Consider the following 21675-nt stretch of genomic DNA (forward strand, 5'->3'; position numbering starts at 1 on the left):
AAGTTAAGATCCTTTGTTACCTGGCCAGTCTCTGTGTGAAGAAAGTGAAGAGTCCCCTCTTCAGTACCCACTGCCACAAGCTTTCCACCCGGACTCAACACCACACAACTGGGCTCAGACTGGAAGGTGGAAACCAGCTCGCTGAGCAAAAGATAGCAAACAGATTGACAACTTTTGAACACAACTAGACCAATAGCCTAAACTACACAAACACCTTTTCATAAAACAAAAAATATTGTATACAGTAAAATCAGTTTATGTAAACAGAATGGAAAACTCTGAATATTACAGTATGTGTTACAATAACATTAAAATCCTATTAATCAGGTTTAATATGAATACCTCTCTTCTTTTAGTACTTCTAGTGTGTTGTTCAGCCACTCAACAGCATGCACACCTCCCTTTCTCGTCATATTTTCAGCCCATGAATGAGCAGAGCTGTCGTGTGGTTCATTGAGAGCCGTCTGTACAAACAGAGCCGGCCATTGAGAGAGAAGAGGACTGTGACGCTTCAGAAACCCGAGACAGTCTTCAAGATCCTTCATGTTGTCTGAAACAACAAAAACAAGAGTGAAGAAACGCTGGACTTGATTGTGACGTGAGATTTCAATAAATCGATCATCCGCACACAATGAGAGTAAACACACAATACCTGCTGCACTTGTGGATTGAAGCGGACGGGACGCAACTTTGTCGGCTAAAAGGTTGAAGAAAAAAAATGAACAACGTGAGAACCTGTGAAAACTGAAAGACGTATAAAGCGACTAACAGATTTCTTACCGAACATGATGTAGGTCTCCAAGAGCTGATGAAGACGTCCGTGCCGCACGTTAGCGTACAGGAAGTAGTAACTGGACAGCAGGAAACGCAGAGGCTCCCATTGATGACAGTTCATCTGTGCAATGAGAGAAAACACATGGACGAACATTATATAAGTCTCACATAGAGGACTCAGAGACTGAAAAATGGAAAGAGTGAAGAGACACACTGACCAGATGAGCCGGCAGACAGGACAGTGAATCAGGATCAGAGTGAAGAAATGTGTCCTTCCCCTGAGGGTTTGACCTCACCCACAAGTGAGCTGACAAAAAACAAACATCATATATTTAAAATATCTTTATTAAGAAGCACTGTACAAGTATAATGTCCAGTGATGATGTTTTACCTGCGATTATCAGATGTGTTCTGGTCTTGTCCTCCTCAGTGGAGAGATAGAGCTGTTGAAAGGCCGACCTCACCTCCGGATGAGTCAAAGTCATAATATCATCGGACCCCTGACCATGAGACGGGCCGATCAGACTGCAGTGCAAGATTAACAAAACAGTAGTTCTTTTAATACACATGATATTACAGAGTCACTCTTTTAATATTATAATGTGCTGTACCTGTGCAGAAATCGCACTATTTGAGAGAATGTCGCCATGGGAACACGAGTCTCGGGATGTTTAGCAATATGTAAAGTTTCCGGCCATGACACTCGCCCACCTCTGGAGTTTAAATCATTGCACGTGTTCAATACAGAGTAAAGATCAGTCTCCCGCAACCCTAACAAAACAAAACACAACAACCTTCACTTTTGTAGTAATGAAAACCATGCTAATATGAATGGCAATCTCTACAGCACCGTGGAGTGCCACATAAATTCATTTATTATTCAACACCAAAGTAAGATTTGAATTAGATATCATCATTGTAACACATATAAAAGTGAACACGTCTATGGCTGTGTTGTAGGTCACATACCGGTGGAGCTGATGACCAGTGTAGCTAAAGCCCATCCCAGTCCCGCTGCTCCATACTGACTCTCCATCCTCACCAGAGATCTCTGAACCAACTCACACAGAGACTGAGGAAGAGACTGCAGGCTGTCCTTCATCTACACAACACAATACATCTTTAGTTAATTAGTTTTATTTGAATAGTTAATCAAATTAAAGTATTTACAGTTTTCCATTTTAGACCCGTGAAATGTTTCTATCTCCAAATCCGCAATGCGCAAAGTTCATAGAAAAGAGAGATCATTTCTTTAACAGAATTTTTTAAGGACTACAATGAATCACTCATTGGGACTACAACGAGCTTCTTCCCGTGTTAGTGACATCACGAACCCGAAATGTACATGGCCCTGCCCCCTGAAATAAGGATAGGGTAATGGGTGGGCAATTCTCAGAGCCATTGAGAGAGAGAGAGAGAGAGCAAAAGAGAGAGAGAGATGCGTCAATCTCTGTTGACTCCAATGGAATAGTTCTTTCTCAACAATGGGAGTTCATGGAGCCTCTCAATAGTTCCCAGAAGTTACTAATACTACACGGAGCAGCAGCAAAAAAAAAACCCCGATTGTGACATACTTTTAGCCCATTTAAAGACACAAGTCATTTAAATAATACGAAAATGAAAGAAACGTTTTAAGAAAACACATCACTTCCTGGAACTATCTTAAGGCTCCATGAATGACACAAACATTTTTAACTTCAGTTTTAGGGACTCTCAATTGCTCTGGGACATTTCAACACACTTTCTAAGCGTGGACCAACCATAACAGACTGGGTCAGATTGACCAATCAGAGTGTTTCGGAAGGAGGGACTTCATAGAACCAGGAATACAACAGTGTTTGTAGAATTCAGATAAAATTGATCAAAGATGAGCAATTTCAAAATTGCTTTTTTTGAAAAAAATCGCAACATGCACACCAATTGTTGAGCACATCATAAACATAATGACATACCTTCCCCAAACACACTCTTGACACTATTTAGATAACTTCTACATGAATGCATTTGGTAGACGCTATCCAAAACAACGTCACTATAACTCCTACTGTAAGACCTGTTGAACACGAACTCTTTCCCCGCCATTGACGAGTTATCTCATATTAAAAATCAACAGTTCCCCGCAAAAGATGAGTTATTATGGCAAACAGTGTTTGTACTGTAGTACAGCAGGTGGCGCTGTCACACACATTTGGGAAAAGTACAGAATCTCTGAACCTATCGTTTTTTAATCATTTTCTGAGTCTGATCGGAGTGGAATCTTTGACAAAAATCTTTTATAACCTCAGCTGTTCAAAGTGATGCATTTTTTTAAGAGACATACCCACATCTAAGGAGTGATAAAAAGAACTAATGAAGATAGAAGAATACGGTTTCTTTCGTTTAAAAGCAGAGACTCTGTTCTGTCATTGAACATATTATTTGTTAAGAAAATATACTTAAAAGTTTAGTGTAAATGTTGAAAAACACTGGCGCTGGCTGGCAACATTTAAAAAAAAGGATGGTGGGGAAAGTTAATCTGAAAACAAATGTGAAAATGTGTTTATTTGGAATTATCTGCTCACCCCAACACAACGGTCATTCCTCTCTAACGTCTAAGAGAAGTTAAAACAACAGAATCTCATTAGAGTGATATTGAACCTTCTCAAAGGAGGCGTAGTTCCTCAGCTCCTCGCAGGCCAGATGGAGATACAGTGGACTCACAGAACCTTTCTTCATCAGCAGCGTCTGAAGCTACAGGTGAACACAACAATACATCTTCATCGAATCATAAATGAAGAATTCAATTTGTGCGACTTCAAAGAATGCACAAAGAAGGTTTACCTGGTTATTGAAAGCAGAATCGCTCAGCTTCTTTCCAAACACAACCAGTTGCTTCTGTACAATCTCCTTCCTGTCTGTTAAAGATAACTGTCCAAGCGGAAACGATCCGGCATCTTTTCTTTTACAAACACTGCTCTGAAGTGATGATTCTGATGTCACGCTCAGAACCAGACAGACGCCCTGTTAGGAGAGAATGAGATGGGTAAATAAAACATCTAGTGTCTCAGTTAATGTAAGTGTGTCCTCTCTCTCTCTCTCTCTCACTTTTGGGAGATGTTGTGGGATCCATTCAGACACCTTTTGACCTCGACCATCTTGTATGCGGTCGGCACCGTCAACAAGCAAGGCCATCGGCTTTTCCTTCTTCAAGTCATTCAACAGCATGTTGAACTCCGACAGCAAGTCTCTGTGATGCACGAAAATCATTTAAAAGCAAATAATATTGCAATATGTGATGTAGATTACACAGATTGATAAAATGAACACTCTATATTATCTTTTTTACTTGTAAGAAGTGTTTTGAGTCAACTCTGCCTCATTTTTCCTCAATCTCAGCCACTGGACCAGACATCGAAGAAGCTGCTCAACGCTGCACGCTGATTGGCTAGCGTCCGTAGAATAGGAAATGACATCACAGACTGGGTTTTTCTTGTTTTTGCCTGAGGTTTTGAGCGTCTGGGCCAGGGCAGCCTACAGATCAAGATAAAGAGATACATTTAATTTTAATTTATTTAACAAAACGTAATGATCTGCTGCTTATATATCTTAAATTGGGCAATAATACATGATGTAATTTAAACAACGTATGTGTTTGAAAAGAAGGTCACCATGAATACAGTTTTGCCTTCTCCAGGATTTCCTTCCACCAGCAGAATTCCTCCTTTTTGTTGACTTTCCTGAACTTTCTCAATCCCCATAGAAATGTGTTTTGCTCTGCCGTGAAACTGTCGCTGTTGGGAATCCTGATGCACTTCCTGTTCTTTAATCTCAGAGGTGAAATCTTCTTCTGTCTCCTGTAATAAAAGTGAAAATAAATACACATATAATACCTACAAAACCTTGATGCTAAAAATGTTTAAAATTAAATAATAAAACATCATTACTTTACTTTACTTTAGTGGCATAACAATATATCGCAGTCGCATATTGCAATAAAAAACACTCAGATATGTAGAGAAGAGCTAAAATGTTTCAATTAAACCTTGAACGTTGTCAATTCTTTAACAAAACAACAAAAGTTACTAAAACTGTTTACTTACACTTACACTTTGAATGACATTTAAGCTACACCATTTTTATAAGTCTGTGTGTTCTCTGAGAATCAAACCTCAACAAAGAGCTTCTGTAAGGCCTCCCAGATATCCTCCAGCGCCGCCTTTGCAAACTCCTCCAGACCCTTGACATAGGGCTTTCCATCCACCACTCCACCCCACTCACAGGGATAGCTATGAGAAAAACAGATACATTAGCCCTATTCAAAATTAGCCCCCCCCCAAAAAAAAAGCCATTTATTTTTCAATGAAATTTAAGGGTGTGTTCACATTTAGTACCGGCTTGTTTGGCATTCACAGTGGCATTTTAACAGCAAACCTAAAGATATCGAACCTAACAGCACAAGTATACAGACGCGATAGCGTGTATGATGTATGTTTTGATACAGAACTTACTGGACATCCGAAATAAAGCTGTGTGCTGGGTTATACATGCTCAATGTATGTGTGCACATAATACAGTATTTTTACCATGACAATAATTCATGCAGATCTCATGAAGTGTTTAAAGTCGTCAAAACCATGGTTTCACATGTAATCGCACCAAACATGACATATGTGAACACACCCTAATTCTCAGCATGTCAAACACCACACAAGTGGCGGCGAAATGTTCTCTTAATGACATCAATGAATTATGGAGATGTTTTTTGGATCTAGTGATGCGATCCTGATCTTACCGATAAAACGGCAAAAATTCTGGTAATTTTATTCTGGTAAAAGGTCAAGTGCCAGTACTAATGTTTTAATGGTTGTCTGTTATGTGACTTGTCGCAAAACTAACTGCCCTTTAAGGACATAAGGAAAGTAAAGTTGAACTTGAAATGAAATAATGTGCCGAAAGTAATTCTACAGTGTGTTGAACTTACTTTTCTGTAACTTTAAAATGTTTTTCCCTGGTCCATGTTTTCAAGCTGTTCATCTTAGCTTCTGCTTCGCTGGATTCAGCAACAAAGTCTGTCTTCCACGCGACCGGCACTGACCTAAACATACAAACAACAAAAAAGACCATGACATCTAACATCTGGTTTGACATCTAATTGTAATTATTTTATGAATGAATTAGAAATTGAATAGCAATGCTAAAATGCTATTAATATTAGAGAAAAAACCTAGTCTCTACTGAAAACCAACTTTGTCAGTATATGTTTCAGTATATGTTTCCCCATATTTGTGATGGGAACTGGGAAAACAAGTCGCGCTGGGACTTTTTCAGGAACTAGATCAAAAGTAAGTTTTTTGCCAAAATGGGGTTTTCATTAAATTATTATTCTATAACCTCTTGTCTATCGTCTCTGAAAATACCATGGCAAAATAGAATAAATATGATTTATAGTGGATAGCTGATGTTTATGGACATGCTGGTGTTTTTTCAAAATCGGACTCCCCGTGAGATTATGACTCCCCTGTTAGGATTAGTTGTGGAAGCGGGTTTTAGAGATAGGGACCAAATCACAAACCAGCTTCCGAAGTTAATGAACCAATCAGAAGTCGGGGAGTCAAAATCTCACAGGGACTCGAAATTCTATACAACATTTACATTTACATTTAGTCATTTGGCAGACGCTTTTATCCAAAGCGACTTACAGTGCACTTATTTCAGGGACAATCCCTCTGGAGCAACATGGAGTAAAGTGTCTTGCTCAAGAAGACACTGGTGGTGGCTGCTGGGATCGAACCAGCAATCCTTTTGATTCACCAGTTCAGTGGTTTAACCCACTAGACCCCCATCTCACATCTCACAACACCGGCGGATCTACAAAAAATCACTATTAACTTCCCTCTCTTATCGAAGACAGTTTATCTATCAAAGTAAAACACATGACATGAAGAATGAAACCACGCACATTTACTGCCAGTCCTGTGTAAACTATGCCACGTTTTTTTATACAACATTATTGTGAGATGGCGGAGCTCAGTCTTGAGCACCGGGAGATATCCCCGGTCCGTAAACATACAAGGGATGATCAAAAGTTCAGACACTATGCCCATGATAAACAATGTAAAACTTGCTTCACTAGTTGTTGTTCGTAATGTTTGCAGGTGTCCTCCTAACAGAGCGCTCGTTCTTTAAGTGTGCCCAGCATCATTTTCCTTACTTTTGTTTACGTTTACGGTTTTATGCAGTATTTTTATTGACTTCAACACAAGGAAATGTTCTTTTATGATATTGTTAATAGAGTAAGTCTTTCACCACTGTAAATTGACTTTTACTTGTGATACTTGACTGTTGTGCCTTTATTTTCATCACCTAACTTCACACCGTTTTTCTCCAAATTCGGTTCTTGAAAATCATAGCGCTCAGCTGACTTCATATAGCCATAGGTGTTGCTACATACAAGGCATGAGCAAAATAAAAAAAGCTTTTGGAAATTGCTTGAATATCCCTGCAGTATGTACATTTTCACCATGTGTTGGGTTTTCCAGATCGCATCACATTTCCATTTCAAAATGTTTTGGTATGACTTGAGAGAGAGAGCGCTGCAGAAACCCACCTCCTTCCCCAACTCCACTTGAATAGATCTGCTACAAGGTGACTCATGAATGCTATACAAGCTTTATTCATACATATCAATATATATGTGCAGCAGCAATATTTCTTACATCTTACATCCGCCAGCGTAACACATATATTCCAAGACCAAACACATTAATAATGTCACGTACACTACAAAGCTAACCCCAATCCGAGAATTGTCATGACTGAATTTACAAGAGTCACTATGCCTTTGTTGTAAAATCATTATTGAAAAGTCATTCAGTGGACAAATGAGGGATGAATATATACCTGTTGAGATGAGGTGATCTGAAGTAGAAGCACATACGGCTCTGTGCAGAGTCTGGGTACAGAGCTTCAAACAGTCGAATCTCCATTTCAGTGATGGATAACCCTGATGGAGCCGAGCCCAGCTGACACAACACATCGCATGATAGTGATTATATAAAAATACTACGAATTTAGCCAAAAAACATAGCTACAAAGATGTGTACGTAGAATTAAAATAGTAAAAACAAAAGGGATATTTCAATTAAAGGGATAGTTCGAGTCAGTTTACCCAGTTATACTGAGGCAGATCAGGAAGGTTGGGGTGGGGCGGCACCAGGCCGTATCTCTCTCCCAAAATTCCAAGCAGCAGCTGGCTACGGCAGACCTCAGACAGACAGAGCTCCACAGCGCGGCTGGACTCCTCTTCTGTAACACCCCAGCGCAGTTCCACCTCCTGCAGGTAGAGGCAGTGTGGCGCCGCACGCCTCCTGAGCTCCGGAAACACGCTACGAATTAGAACGTCTCTCTCGGCGTGCATGTCCCTAAATGTAGACGAGATGAACACCCTCACGCCTCTCCACCTAACAGGGAGTGAAAGGAAGCGTCGACAAGAGCGTGACGGCACAAAGAATGCAAGACGACACCCGCATGTTATTTTTTAGCTAAATTGCGTAGCTCAGTTTGATAAACTAATACAAAACAACTCTGCACTTTTACGAAGCAAAACCTCAAGAATTAACTTGCTATCCAAATTCAGCATGTTCTGTTTAACCGCAGAGGATTATGGGTCAACTTATTGGCTGTACCTCAGCTTCGGTGTTGGCGGCAGGGCGACGATATCGTCGGATCTCTCGGGTTGAGTTTTGTGCCCCTGTGGAGGGGGGATGTTGTGCACTTTGTCCATGTTTTCCACGTGCTGCAGAAGTCTCGAGGAGCCTCTCTCTGTGACGAACCTACAATCACAAAACCCCATTTCTCAAACAGCTCCGCACAGACACAGTATATGAGGATTCAAATTTGACAAACATCAATGCACTTCACAGAAACACATGTATCTTGAAAATAAAACAAAATATATTCTGGGGCTATCACTTAGCTTACAGTAGGTTGCTAAATGTCTTACTTCAGGATCTGCTCGCTAAACCCATAAAGCACTACAGCGTTAGGGTCATCTAAAGCTCTATCTTCCGGATTCCTGATAAAAAAAATTGAGACAACCCTTTATATGCATATTTCTTGTCCTTTTACACCCACGAACTGCAACAAATTCTGTAAAACTTACTTTTTGCCAATTAGCACATCTATCACGATAGCATCGCTGGCAGTATCTTGCCGATAGTTATTGATACACGTCATCAAACATCCATCCGTCCAGTTATTTTCAATCACAATTATACGATCAACCTGTGAAGAGAGGGGATTTTTCAGTGATATCACTTTTTTTGACAACTTTCTGGTTTCAACCATTACTGTCACACCTTCGTCCTCTCTTCAGTTAGCTTGGAGAAGAATTTAGTGTCTGTAATGCTTTCATCTTCAATGTTGGGATCAGTTATTTCCTAAGAAAAAAGTAAAGAAATAAAACACAAGGTTGAGACACTTTATTCAAATCATGCCTTTAAAAACAACAAAGATGTAGAGATGCACTGACGTACTGGCCTCCAATATTTGTCTGGCCAACATAAAACTATCGGCGTTAGTTTTAGATTGGGTTATATTTTTGTGTTCCAAAATCTTACTTTACGTAAAAAAAATGATAACGTCCACGGTACGGTATTTATGGCGATATGTAACGCAACAAATGATGACTTGAAACGTTCCATAAGCATTCTCTTTCTTTAGCCTCTAATCATAGATGTTGCTAAGAGGTATGAGTTATAGTATGAGATTGGTCAAATGACCTTAAAATCACTTTTATAAATTAAATGAATTGCACCAGATGGACCTTGACAAAGGTAACATCTATGTTGTGCCTGGAAGACCTATTGTTTCATACAGTCAAGTGACCACGACAATATTGAGAAAATTTTGCTATTGCAAGAACACAATATCGATAATATTGTTACATCCCTAGTTTGGGGCATTGATCATTTAATATAGGATCGAAACGGTCATCAATTTTAATTATGAAAAGTTCAAATAAGTGAGCATGTGAAAGATATTGATGTCATTGTCGAAATCGGCTAAACGTTGTTTGTTAAAATTGGTAAAAAAGAAAGGTAAAAAATGGTCAGTACTGTTATGGTAACCCCTCCAGCATTGATGAGCGGACAGAACTACATATAAATAATGGCAAAATTACTTTTGTAATGTTCCTTTTTTGCAGCATCAACACATTTTTATGGCAAACTTTAACACAGCAGATATGGGCATTCAAGTTGGAGACTCAAGGTATCTGCACATACAGTCCGAAAGTTTCGTATGCGTTTTTTTTGTATTTGGCTCTCGTTTGTACGGTGTCTCGGAATTGTTAAAAACGCCACTCAAAAGACTTGAAGTCGCAGAAAATCGAACATGGTCCGAATTTTTTTAAAGAGAACCAAAACATCGAGGGTAGTGTGTAAATGTGATTGATACAACGTGAGGTCATATTTATTTTTAAGTGTAAAGAGATTTCGGACTCAATGTGGAATGGGCTTCAGAGTCGCATTTTTTAGACTTCAGACTTGATTTATGACTCAACCTGTAATAACTTCAAACTCAACTCGAACAAGGGGAACTGTGGATATTTTAAAAACCAATTTTTTATTTAAAGGGACAGTTTAAAATTCTGTCACCATTAACTCACCTTCGAGTGGTTCCAAATCAAGATAAATTTCATTCTTTTGATGAGCACAGAGAAATATATTTGGAAGAATGCTTACTTAAGCATTTTTTTAAGCAAAATAAGATATTTTGAACAATGAAGGACAGCAAACAGTTCACTTTTGACCAATTGACTACCATAGTAGGAAAAAATACAATGATGGTGTTGAGATCTGATTGGTTCCTGACATTCTCCCAAATATCATTGTCCGTGTTCATCAAAACACAGACATTTAAACAGATTTGGTGCATCATGGCAGAATTTTCATTTTAGGGTGAAGTGTTCCTTTAAATACTGATATCATAAAAAAATGTATCTCAATTTTACATCAAGGAATGCAGACCCTCGTAGAATTTGATGACGTAAACATGCACGCTCATTTCTGTGGCGCGGGTACTTTATATGTTTTCACTTTAGGATTTAATTATCCCTGCATTCCATAACAAAGGTCTCATCCTTATGCTCTAATCCCTGAGAATGGTTTACACCCTCCGGAGTGACAGCTTTGTAGGTTTGAAGGGTGTGAGGTGTCTTGAAGTGTCAATTTGCGTCATTATCCCCTGCCCATAAAGTGGCGCCATCACGTCAAAGAATCACGGTTTGTGAAGCCATGCAAGTTCTTACCTCCACTTGTTTCATTGCTTGTCTCACATTATCCAGCAGGTTAGAAGACTTTAGTTTTATCTCGTGAAGGTCGGACAAATACAGCATAATCTGAGTTTGTTCACTGCAGTGGTTTATCATCATAGACAAGAGTAAAGCGGCATCCAGGTTCTGTTAAAGCAGGAGAAATAAAGTAATATATTTTACAATATATGAATAAATAACAAGACAAAACTGCATCAGACAGCTGAAAAACAAAGTTGGTGTCTGACCGAAGCTGAGAGTTTGGTCTCATCTATGGTATCGGTGTTCTCCGGAGGGATGCAGAAGTCGTGAGAGACCTCCGGGCCATCTCGAGCGTAAGATGACATAGAAATACTACAGATGACAAGAGTGTGCCCGGGGAGAGGAGGAATATTGAACGTGCAGGAGATCTGAATGGCCTTCTCCAGGGCGGCACGGTACTGATCCAAAATCTGCTGAGTGTACAGCCTCTGACTAAAAGAGATCAACACAAAAAGACCAATGCAAATGTGAGGGGATACTTCCCCAAAAAGGATCATTCTGTCATCATTTACTTCTTGAGTTGTTACAAATGTGTATACGTGTATTTGTTCTGATGAACACAGAGAAAGATATTTGGAAGAATTCTTATAACCAAACAGATCTCGACACCCATTGACTCCCATAGTAGGAAAAATTACTTTATCATTTATGGTTCTGTTGAACACAAAAGAAGACATTTTGAAGAATGTGGGACGGCAAACAGTTCTGGGGCACTTTTGACGACCATTGTTTTTTCCTACTATGGGAGTCAATGGGTGTCTAGATCGGTTTGGTTGTAAGCATTCTTCAAAATATCTCACTGTGTTCATCAGAACAAAGAAATGCATTCAGATTTGGAACAACTCGAAGATGATTAAATTATGAATGAATTTTCTTTTCTGTGGTGAAGTATCCCTTTAATATACACGTCACATTTGCATTCAAGTATCCCTTTAACCTTAAATAACCTACAACTGAATACTACTCTACAAAGTGTAAAAGATACATTTATACAATTGCTGTTTTAATCTAAAATCATCTAAAGAAGCAACATAATCCTCGGTACACACTTTGCCTTTTTCAGAAGATTGCGTTTAGTGCTGTATAAGCGGTAGACGAAAGGCACACCCATCGTGACCCTCAGTCTCTTGCGCTCCGTTGTGTTCCAGTCGTGCTTCTGGTTGCGTTTGCTCTTTGGCAGTTTCTTCAGGATACTCCGCAGGATCTCAGAGGACTTTGGAACGGCCTTTGTAGGTCCACCCGCTCAAAACAGAAACACGTCTTTAAAACATCTTCAAGAACAAAATCGCACTTACTAACTAACTTACCAAATTTGGTGAGCTCCATAATGACTTTATAAGCGGACAGGAAACGGAAGGGAAACTGTCTGCTCTGGATTACAGCTTCCTGTGACATCAATTCAAACTGTTGAATGACCTGATGATCGTCCGTGTGTTTCATTGAGTTATAGCCTTAATGAAGGGGGACGTACCTTTGAGGTGAGCCTGCTGAGGATCTTACTGTGATGTTTCTCACTGATGCCCATAGTGATCATGTTCCTCAGGTTTCTCAGCATCGCCATGAAAGGAAGAGATCTCCTGTCTACAGTCACAACAAACAATGAACTTAAACATTAAATCTAGACGGGGACGATCTTTGCCTGTGCTTAGAAGACATTGAATAAACATAGCCTCCATCATAAACACATTTCTGAATGCGGGAGTGTTTATATGTCATGTGTCTCTTTTTCACACCGATAAGCTTCTCCCAGGTGGCAGCTTTGTTTCCCTCTTGACTCAGCATGCGCTCCCATGTGAAGGGCTGCTTGAGTTTCATGCGTTCTCCGGCTCTCTCTCTATCCCAGACACCGCTGAGACCACTTCGAGAAAAACTCTGCGCATCACTGGGATACCTGCAGGTGAAAACAGAGAAGACGGTTGGTAACAAAGAATAATGTGCTTGTGTGACCTGCTTCACCATTTATACTCGCGACCACACAAAAACACACGGTTTGAAGTTAAACAGGAAACTAAATATAATTTGTATTTCTCAAACCATTGCTCAGATGCAATCATTTCTTTATTCCGCGGAACACAAAAGATATTTTGAAGAATGTTGGTAACTGGCAGCCATTCACTTGCATTGGTTTTGTGTTCGTAAAATTTAAGTGAATGTGTTCGGGTACAAACTTTGATCAAAATATCTTCTTTTGTGTTCTGCGGAGAGGAAATGATGATGTAATTTAAATTTTTCAGTGAACTATCACTTTAAATAGAAAATACACCTTTAAAGTCCCTGTGAAGCGAAAGTTTTTACTTACGTATTGTGATGCATTTCTGAGTAAATTGGAATTTCTAATGAGATAAATATTGGGCGTGACTTTCGTTTTTTCTGCGATTTGATTGGATGTATAAAATCAGCAGCAGACTGACAGATGCTCCGCCCAAGCAGTCTAACTTACGTCATCAAGCGCCACGAAACCTAAGCGCTATTTTTGGCTTCCGGATTTAAGATCCTTATCTAGCAAACGTTAAAAGATGTAATGTGGTGATATACTATAGTACATAAATGACGCGACTGTATCATTATTATTCATGTCATATTGACCAATGAGAAGACATTTCTCTTAATTATTCATGACAGCGCCTTGTGGTTAGAGCCCCTCTACGGCTCTTCTTCTCACAGTGTTCACGCCCATTTTTATTGCAATTTTCAGAAACGACAGTGAGGTAGAATGTTGCTGAAAGGGGAGGTTTCGTGACGCTTAAAGGTGGATAGTCATTACAGGAAGGAAGTGCATCCTCAGATTTTAACTAAAGATTATGAGGGCACACGAATTTCAAAAAGAGAATGACCCGCGTTGATTAACTATTTACAATAAACGCTACAATATTTCATGAAAAACTATGCATTGTAATTTTCGATTTTACTAGAACTTTATGATATGAACATTAAATCCATGTCGAATCAGTTACTCACTTCTTTCCCAGTATGGCCATGACAAACTCTGCAGGATCTTTGATATGAAGTCGCCGTATCATCTTCTTGAGACTGAACTCACTCTGTTTTTTATCCACTGCAACACGCTGCTCGCTCCTTAACTGTATCACAACATACACATCATGTGATGAAGAGATGTGTCTCCATGTGCGATGAACGGTCATAACGGCTTACAAAAACTAAAACTAGAACTGTTATACTAAGTTCATGTTGAGACACTTAAACAGTTATCTAAACATTAAAAACAATTAAACGTATATAGAAATGTAAAAATAAACAATAAAATGGCAAAAGCACATTTAAAACATCCAGTGCTCACATATTTTTGAAGAAGGGGTGAATCCATTTTAAGAAGGTCGCCCCACTTTTTCCATTGTGCAGCAGTTGGTTGCTGAGAGAAGAGGGCGAGAATATGAAAACATAAAAAAAGGAAGTTCACAAGTTTGGAAAGAAGTTTGTAGGATACTGTACAGTAGGGTCAAAATCTACTTTACATCTGGAAAAAAGTTGTAGAAAAAAGGACATTGTATGCTATTAATATCTAATACAAACAACAAACAAGTAATAAATGTCTTCATCACCAGCCAAAATAAGTGAAACGTTACTTTTCATTCACATGATTTTTAGGCTGATGATGTAATTGATTTGAGAATAAGTTCATCCAGACACACTTTTACAAATGGTCTTAAATGTGGTAATGTTACCTTTCCTTTCTTTCTATTCTTGTTATGTTTGCAGCGATGCCTCCGTGTGTTGTATTTGGCCAGCTGATATTCACTGAACTGCTTAAATTTATCCGCTAGGGCTTTTTTCAGACAGCTGGGCAAACTTTTACTGAAACACTGTACACGAGAAACACACGAGGCTTAAAAATCACAACACACTTGATAAACACCCAAGCACATCCAACATAAAGCATTTTCAACAGCATATAGAATCTACATTTGACATTAAAGTACTTTGGGATATACAGTATACAGTAAAATGATAATACTAAAATGCTATTTGAAATTCAGTGAAAAACATACAGAAATAATTGATCACAATATCAAAGCATCTGATATCATTACTGTACATTGATTCTCTTAACTTTTGAAGGAACAGGAAACTAAATAACAAATTCTCCAACGTACCGTGTTGTAGATTCTTATCACTTCCAGCCAATCAGAGGGCAGCTGCACGGCGGCACAAAAGTATCGTCTCACGTGTGGCTTGGAAGCGGGCAGATGGGCAGCCAGTGCTAGCAGGAAGTTGGCTGTTACACGAATGTTCAGTTCCTGCCTGGTGTAGACAGCAACCTAAAAGTGATGGATATGTGTGAGAAATGTGTGTTAACACCAGACAATATAACAGAAAAACACAAACCTTGAGGAGGAACTCTGGGTCGCTGGAGGAAATCTCTGTGGCTTGGCCCTTCATCAGAATCCACACGCTCTTCTCATCATCCCAGTCTTTCTGGCCTGGAGTACAGTTCTTATCCACCAGAGAACAGCACACCATATTTAACAGGTTGTACTGAGGGACAAACACAAAATAAGTGTCAAGAGAAGAGTCATTTAACACTGGTAAGAGCTACCGTGACCCCTCGACTGACCTTCATCCCTTGCAGTTTCTCAAGCTCCTCGTCTTTGCTTGGTTCAAGCACCCTGAACTCCTCCTGAGGAGCTGCTGTGTGTTCTTCATCATCATCTTCTAAATCCAGATCCACAACAGGCATCTCTGAGGACGGCTCCTGGTCCGTCTCCACCCAGCTTCCACATCTAGCATCCTTTGACATGGAAAGATAGAATAATATCAAATAGACATTTTGTCATCATTTATTTATGTCTTGTAATGCGTGTCCACACATTGTAAGTCATTGAGTTTTAATTTTTGGTTACCAGCGTTTAAAACTACTTTGCGAATATGAAAGTCATACAGGAACTACAAGTACATTTGAAAAAATTGTATATTTTGAAAAAGTTCATTCTTTTTTTGTCACTCATTTCAGAAAGTGAAACCCATATATTAAATAGATTCATTACACGTAGAGTGAAATATTTCAAGCCTTTATTTCTTGAAATGTTGATATTACGGCTTACAGATAATGAAAACCCCAAGTTCACTGTTTTGGACAATAAGAATATTATATAAGATCAGAGTAAAAAACAAGGATATTTGAAACAGAAATGTCAGGCTTCTGAAAAGTATCTTCATTTCTATGCACTCAATATTTTGAATATGAAATCAGCATCTCCATAAAGCTTGTCAGCAGAAGGAAGCATGAAGTGCTCTAAAATGTCCTGGTAGATGGCTGCGTTGACTGTGGACCAAAGTCCTCTTTTCAGATGAAAGTAAATTTTGCATTTCATTTGGAAATCAAGGTCCCAGAGTCTGGAGGAAGAGGCACAGAATCCATGTTGCTAAAAGTCCAGAGTGGACTTTCTGAGACACTGAATTTTGGGTTTTCATAACCTGTAAGCCATAATCATCAAAATTTCAAGAAATAAAGGCTTAAAATATTTCACTCTATGTGTAATGAATCTATATAATATTATTAAACGGTCAGTTCTGGTGCTTGATTCTGCTTGACCCAAATTTATAACGGCTGACCGCATTACATCGCCTAAATATCACTTTATTTACATTATTTTATGAAACCTTGCTACGCATATGGAATAACCGTTTAATAAAATATTATAACATAATTATGTTTTTTTATTGTGCATTCCATTTTAAATAAATCAAACTGCAGTTGGATTGTTTTGATTTGAGCTATTATTCCTAAAAAATACTCAATAAAACAATAAAAACATGACTTTTATATTTAAGTTTAATATTTAAGTTACTGTATCTCTTTTTGGAAAGAAAAACTCTTCATATAATACATGCCGAGAGCATTTGGTCAATATCATTATCTCATTTGTGACGGAGTTGCCGTTTAGCTGCTCCTCATCTCTTTTTGCTTCATTTTTGCTCAAGCTCCCACACCTACTGTAGTTTATTATTTGCACATACGTGCTTTTGTCTACTTTTACATGCAAAGCAACTCTACCTGACTGATCTCCTCATCATATCCCAGTGTGTCCTGTTCTACTTGTCTCTTGTCATACAAGCCTTTCAAATTCCCATCTGACGTGGACAGAGACAGACCCAGAAGAGGAACCGCACCAGCAGTGGACATGTGCGAGCGAGAGAGTAAAGGATTCATGGAACAGGTGGAGGTCAGAGAAGAAGAGAGCAGATGATGTTGTGTGTCCTTCATTAAGAGTGTGTTCGTTGTGTTCAGCAGTGAGGAGGAAGAGGACGTTGATGAAAGAAGACTGAAGGTGGTCTCGGTGGATGACAGTCGTGTCGGTTTGAGGGCGGGACATGGTGAAGATGTGGACGTCTGATTGGCCCAAGATGGAGATGTAAAGATGCACTGAGACAGACTCGATGGTGCTTGAGCCAGAAAGCGGTTTTCCAGACTCGGTCTGGTATAGTTTGACTGCAGTCTGGCATCTGTATGAGCCTTCAGATCCGTCTGTTGGAGAGCCGGTGCTTTCATGGCTGATTTCGCCTAAAATAAGGAAACACAGAATAGAGATTTGTGTTTGTACTCACATTTCAAATATTCAATGTAGGATGCCTCAGTGTCGGATGTGATGGGTGTGGCTCATGCAAACGACACACATAATCCAGACACACCCGAAAAAACAAACAATCATTGCGGTACAAAGTTCTCAGTCCTAGCAGATAAAAACACGGATCTGTTCACATTCTCGGTAAACAGGACAAACAAGATTAACCTTCATTTATTAAATCATTTTTACATGCAATCAAAGATCTATTTTATCTGCATTGCGCATTAAGTCTTTCTTTATTAAACGCCAAGTTGTGGGAAATAAATGTACACACAACATTCAAGTAATGTTCTAGTTTTTATGCAGATTGTTTACCATTTTGTTTCAGCATAGATTAATATTATTAAATTGCTAAACTATAGACTAAAGTTAATATAGTGACTATACAACCATACTAAAATAAAGGTTAATGTTCGTAGTTGGACAGCCCTGTTTGAAATGACAGTAAGTTGGCAACTTGAATGAATGTTACAAAGTTGCACTGTTGCAGTTACACGCACACACAGTTTTTATCATCGAGTGCCGCGCGTTTCGTTACCGACGTGACGAAAACACAGAGAAAAACGTACCTTTAATAACCAGCTTTGTAAACTCGGTTTTTAGACGCGTTATTTCGCCTATCTTGTGAATGTATTGTCAATGGTGACGGCTTGACAACTTCCTCGTCCTCTACCTGTCATGTGTTTTCTCCTTACCGTAATGACCTGAACAGACGTGCATCACACTATCGCGAGAGCGGTTCGAAATCACGTGTCTCTCTGGCCATCTGTGTGAGTTTGGTGTCAGGTTAGTTGACTTATTTGGCGGGAGCGCTGTTTGTTATTTACTAAAGTACTGTTGAATTGATATAGCCAGAACTGTATGTTTGGTGTGCCAGTTTGGGTCTAGACATGCTTTAGTATAGTAGTTACTGCATTTTGTTAAAGGGGTCATATGACAGGGCTTAAACGAAAATGATGGTTCGTTTCAGATGTAATATATGCCATGCGTACACAGGATTAAGGTTAAAAATTGCTGTATTTTCCACATACCGTGCATGTTTGAATCTCCTCTTTGCCCTGCGCAGATTTTTTACAAAGCTCATGGCTCTGAACAGCGAGGTGTGCTATGATTGGCCAGTTAACCAGTGTGTAGTGATTGGTGGAATACTGCAACCGTGTGACGGAAATGTAACGCCTCTTACCATATTTGGAACATCAGGTTCCTCTTCAATTGTACTGACAGATACACCCACCTTACTCGCGTATACATTTGGCCGGTCTCAGTCAAATCATACCGAGAACTGATGTAGATTTATGGGGGTGTGGCTACACGCAGGTGTTTCAGACAGGTCTGGTTGAGCCTTCGCTTTAGATAGAATGCATCTTCTGTTCCCACACTTTCATTTGTGCAATTTTATATGTCTAATACACGCATGGGCAACTTATAACACACCAAAGAGACAGACAAATAATTTAGTTTTAGTTTTCTCCACAACAGCTTCATTGCTTGTCTTGTTGTTAAATCAGTACATATTTACATATGTGAATAATCTTTCGAAGTACATGTGTTTTATCCATTACCATATTACATTATCCCTAATAAATTATTATTTTCCCTTTTAACTTTCCTTAAATAATTATTCTTATCTTATTTTTTACGATGTTGCTGAATGAACCGGCAATCTGTTGCTTTAGTCATTTTATCTGCTTGTACAGTACTCTGGTCGCCCTCGGTGGTTTTTTGATTGATCCGAAGACTCACGCAAGTATGAACCTACATGGCGTCCTCCATTCTTTCCGACCACAAAGTACCTGAACACAAGCTCAGAATAATGACTTTGGAATTTACACATTTCTAATTTAGTATAATATTCTATATGAAAAGTTACATTTACTTAAAGGGTATTTTTGAAAAGAGATGCTAAGCTGATGTAAACAAGTTCATGTACAGCTTCAAGCCATAATTTATTCTGTTCTGTGAAGGTCAACCATTCGCCATTCTCATTCGCAAATATTTGACACCCAGTTGTTGTTTCGCGAATAGGGATGGTTAATGAACGTTAATTGTTAATTTACTCACCCTCAAGTCATCTGAGATTTGAGGCCATATGTTGTAACAAGATTAAACTCTGGCCATTGGTGATCCACATCGAAGCACTATCATCGAAGTGATAGTTCACCCAACAATATAATCATCACGTCATCATTTACTTACCCTCTTGTCATTTTAAACTTTTACGACTTTTGGAGAACACAAAAGAAGACATTTTAAAGAGAGTTGGTAAACGGACAGCACTGGTCCTCATTCACTTTTATTCTAAGGACACAAAACCAATGCAAGTGAATGAGAGTCAGTAAACAAACTTTTTTTATTTTATTTAGCATTACATCACCTAAATAAACTGAAAATAAACAGCAAAACTGCTATTCGAAACACTGCCCATTGTGAAAAAACGTCAAATATATTTGAAATTCACATTTAACAAAACATGTTCATCGTATGGTTTACATTTATTGTTGTTTAATATGTATGAAATACAATCTAGGAATGTCACTGACACAGGGTTCACAAAACAGCTTCATTATTCAGGAGTTAAATATATATATATGTTAAATGGTCAACTTCGGCTACTTTGAGATCTGTCACAAAATGCCACATTAAAGCCTGTTAACATCGCAAAAAAAACTGTTCCACAGACAGTATTTAATATTCAAATCAAGTGACCACCATGAGAATAGAAATAATCTGCCATGATCTCTGCATATAATTGCACTGAACATTGTCTTCGAAACTGACCGGATTCAGTATAACGCTGAACTAGTAAGCAAGTAGTCCATCCGCACGGCTCCTGACGATATATTTAAGTTCTATGAAGAGAAATGTTTGGTCTGTGGAACAGTTATTCTATACCCCCTTCTTGCCGACGCTTACGTCACTGCACCAGTTGGGGACAAAATCCTACCCATTGAGAGAGACAACGGAATTCCCAAACTCTGGAGCTTCACGTGGTTCGTGGAGCCTTCTGATAGTTCCAGGAAGTTAGGTTTTCTCTTTAAAAATTTTTTTTCCTTTTAATTCATTAAATGGCTTTCGTGTTTAAAAGGGTAAGAAGTTTACCTCAATTGTTTTGTTTAGTTGCAGCTCCATGCGTTACTAGTATTAACTTCCTGGAACTATTGAAACTGTGAAAAACTGTTCCATTGGAGTCAACGGAAAAGACGCAAATCTCTCTCTCAATGGCTCTGGGCAAAACAAAGGGAAAACTGGAGACGGCCAATACAAACCAGCACAGATTCGGCTACATAAGGAGTTTAAAATATCTTCTTGTTGTGTTGTTTAGAGCCACAATCGACAGAATACAGTCTCCAATTAGATATTTTAACACATCCCCCTGCCATTGTCAAACAAAACCACAGACGACAGCTTGTTAAACACAATTAAACGAGCGGACTGAACCGAAGCGATCATCAAACATGCTTGCGTTTCACTTCATAACAGTAACCTAAGATTAAAAAATTAAAGTCTTTTGTTTGTGTGGTTTAAGATTTGGGTATGCATCTAAAAATATCTCACGTATGCCTAAATCATAAACTGGGGAACAATATTATCTTTCAGACAGTGTTCACTTTTGAATTTATTCGGTATTGTTATACCTAAAGTTGAAAGAAAAAGTATGTGAACCCTTTGGGCTTACTTGGATTTCTTCATAAATTGGTCATAAAATGTGTTCTGATCTTCATCTAAGTCACAACAATAGAGAAACACAGTCTGCTTAAACTAATACCGCACAAACATTATACGTTTTCATGTTTTTATTGAACACAACATGTAAACATTCATAGTGCAGGGTGGATAAAGTATGTGAACCTTTGGGTTTAATAACTGGTTGACCCTCCTTTGGCAGCAATAACCTCAACCAAACGTTTCCTATAGTTGCAGATCAGACCTGCACAACGGTCAGGAGAAATTTTGGACCATTCCTCTTTACAAAAGTGTTTCAGT

At 38.8% G+C, this 21675-nt stretch overlaps 1 protein-coding gene across 2 annotated transcripts in view; it reads right to left on the reverse strand.

Moving 5' to 3' along the window:
- tep1 (telomerase-associated protein 1) overlaps positions 1-18363 on the reverse strand; it is a 28965-nt gene extending 10602 nt beyond the window's left edge. For both annotated transcript variants that reach the window (XM_056743087.1, XM_056743088.1), the window contains exons 1-35: positions 18261-18363; positions 17121-17627; positions 15681-15854; positions 15452-15601; positions 15220-15384; positions 14791-14928; positions 14406-14477; positions 14066-14187; positions 12841-12998; positions 12579-12688; positions 12415-12493; positions 12157-12349; positions 11314-11539; positions 11063-11212; positions 9111-9191; positions 8915-9036; positions 8756-8827; positions 8439-8585; positions 7922-8213; positions 7654-7775; positions 5735-5848; positions 4922-5039; positions 4422-4607; positions 4100-4284; positions 3859-4000; positions 3595-3774; positions 3412-3504; positions 1744-1876; positions 1386-1545; positions 1166-1299; positions 993-1081; positions 781-895; positions 653-697; positions 343-550; positions 21-141 (exon numbers count right to left, since the gene is read on the reverse strand). In XM_056743087.1, coding sequence (XP_056599065.1) covers positions 21-141; positions 343-550; positions 653-697; positions 781-895; positions 993-1081; positions 1166-1299; positions 1386-1545; positions 1744-1876; positions 3412-3504; positions 3595-3774; positions 3859-4000; positions 4100-4284; positions 4422-4607; positions 4922-5039; positions 5735-5848; positions 7654-7775; positions 7922-8213; positions 8439-8585; positions 8756-8827; positions 8915-9036; positions 9111-9191; positions 11063-11212; positions 11314-11539; positions 12157-12349; positions 12415-12493; positions 12579-12688; positions 12841-12998; positions 14066-14187; positions 14406-14477; positions 14791-14928; positions 15220-15384; positions 15452-15601; positions 15681-15854; positions 17121-17615 — 5091 coding nt within the window. In that variant the 5' untranslated portion in view covers positions 17616-17627; positions 18261-18363. The remainder of the gene's footprint in view (positions 1-20; positions 142-342; positions 551-652; positions 698-780; positions 896-992; positions 1082-1165; positions 1300-1385; positions 1546-1743; positions 1877-3411; positions 3505-3594; positions 3775-3858; positions 4001-4099; positions 4285-4421; positions 4608-4921; positions 5040-5734; positions 5849-7653; positions 7776-7921; positions 8214-8438; positions 8586-8755; positions 8828-8914; positions 9037-9110; positions 9192-11062; positions 11213-11313; positions 11540-12156; positions 12350-12414; positions 12494-12578; positions 12689-12840; positions 12999-14065; positions 14188-14405; positions 14478-14790; positions 14929-15219; positions 15385-15451; positions 15602-15680; positions 15855-17120; positions 17628-18260) is intronic.
- Positions 18364-21675: the final 3312 nt, after the last annotated feature.

This window comes from Triplophysa dalaica, chromosome 3 (genome assembly GCF_015846415.1).
Source record: "Triplophysa dalaica isolate WHDGS20190420 chromosome 3, ASM1584641v1, whole genome shotgun sequence".
NCBI lineage: Eukaryota > Metazoa > Chordata > Actinopteri > Cypriniformes > Nemacheilidae > Triplophysa > Triplophysa dalaica.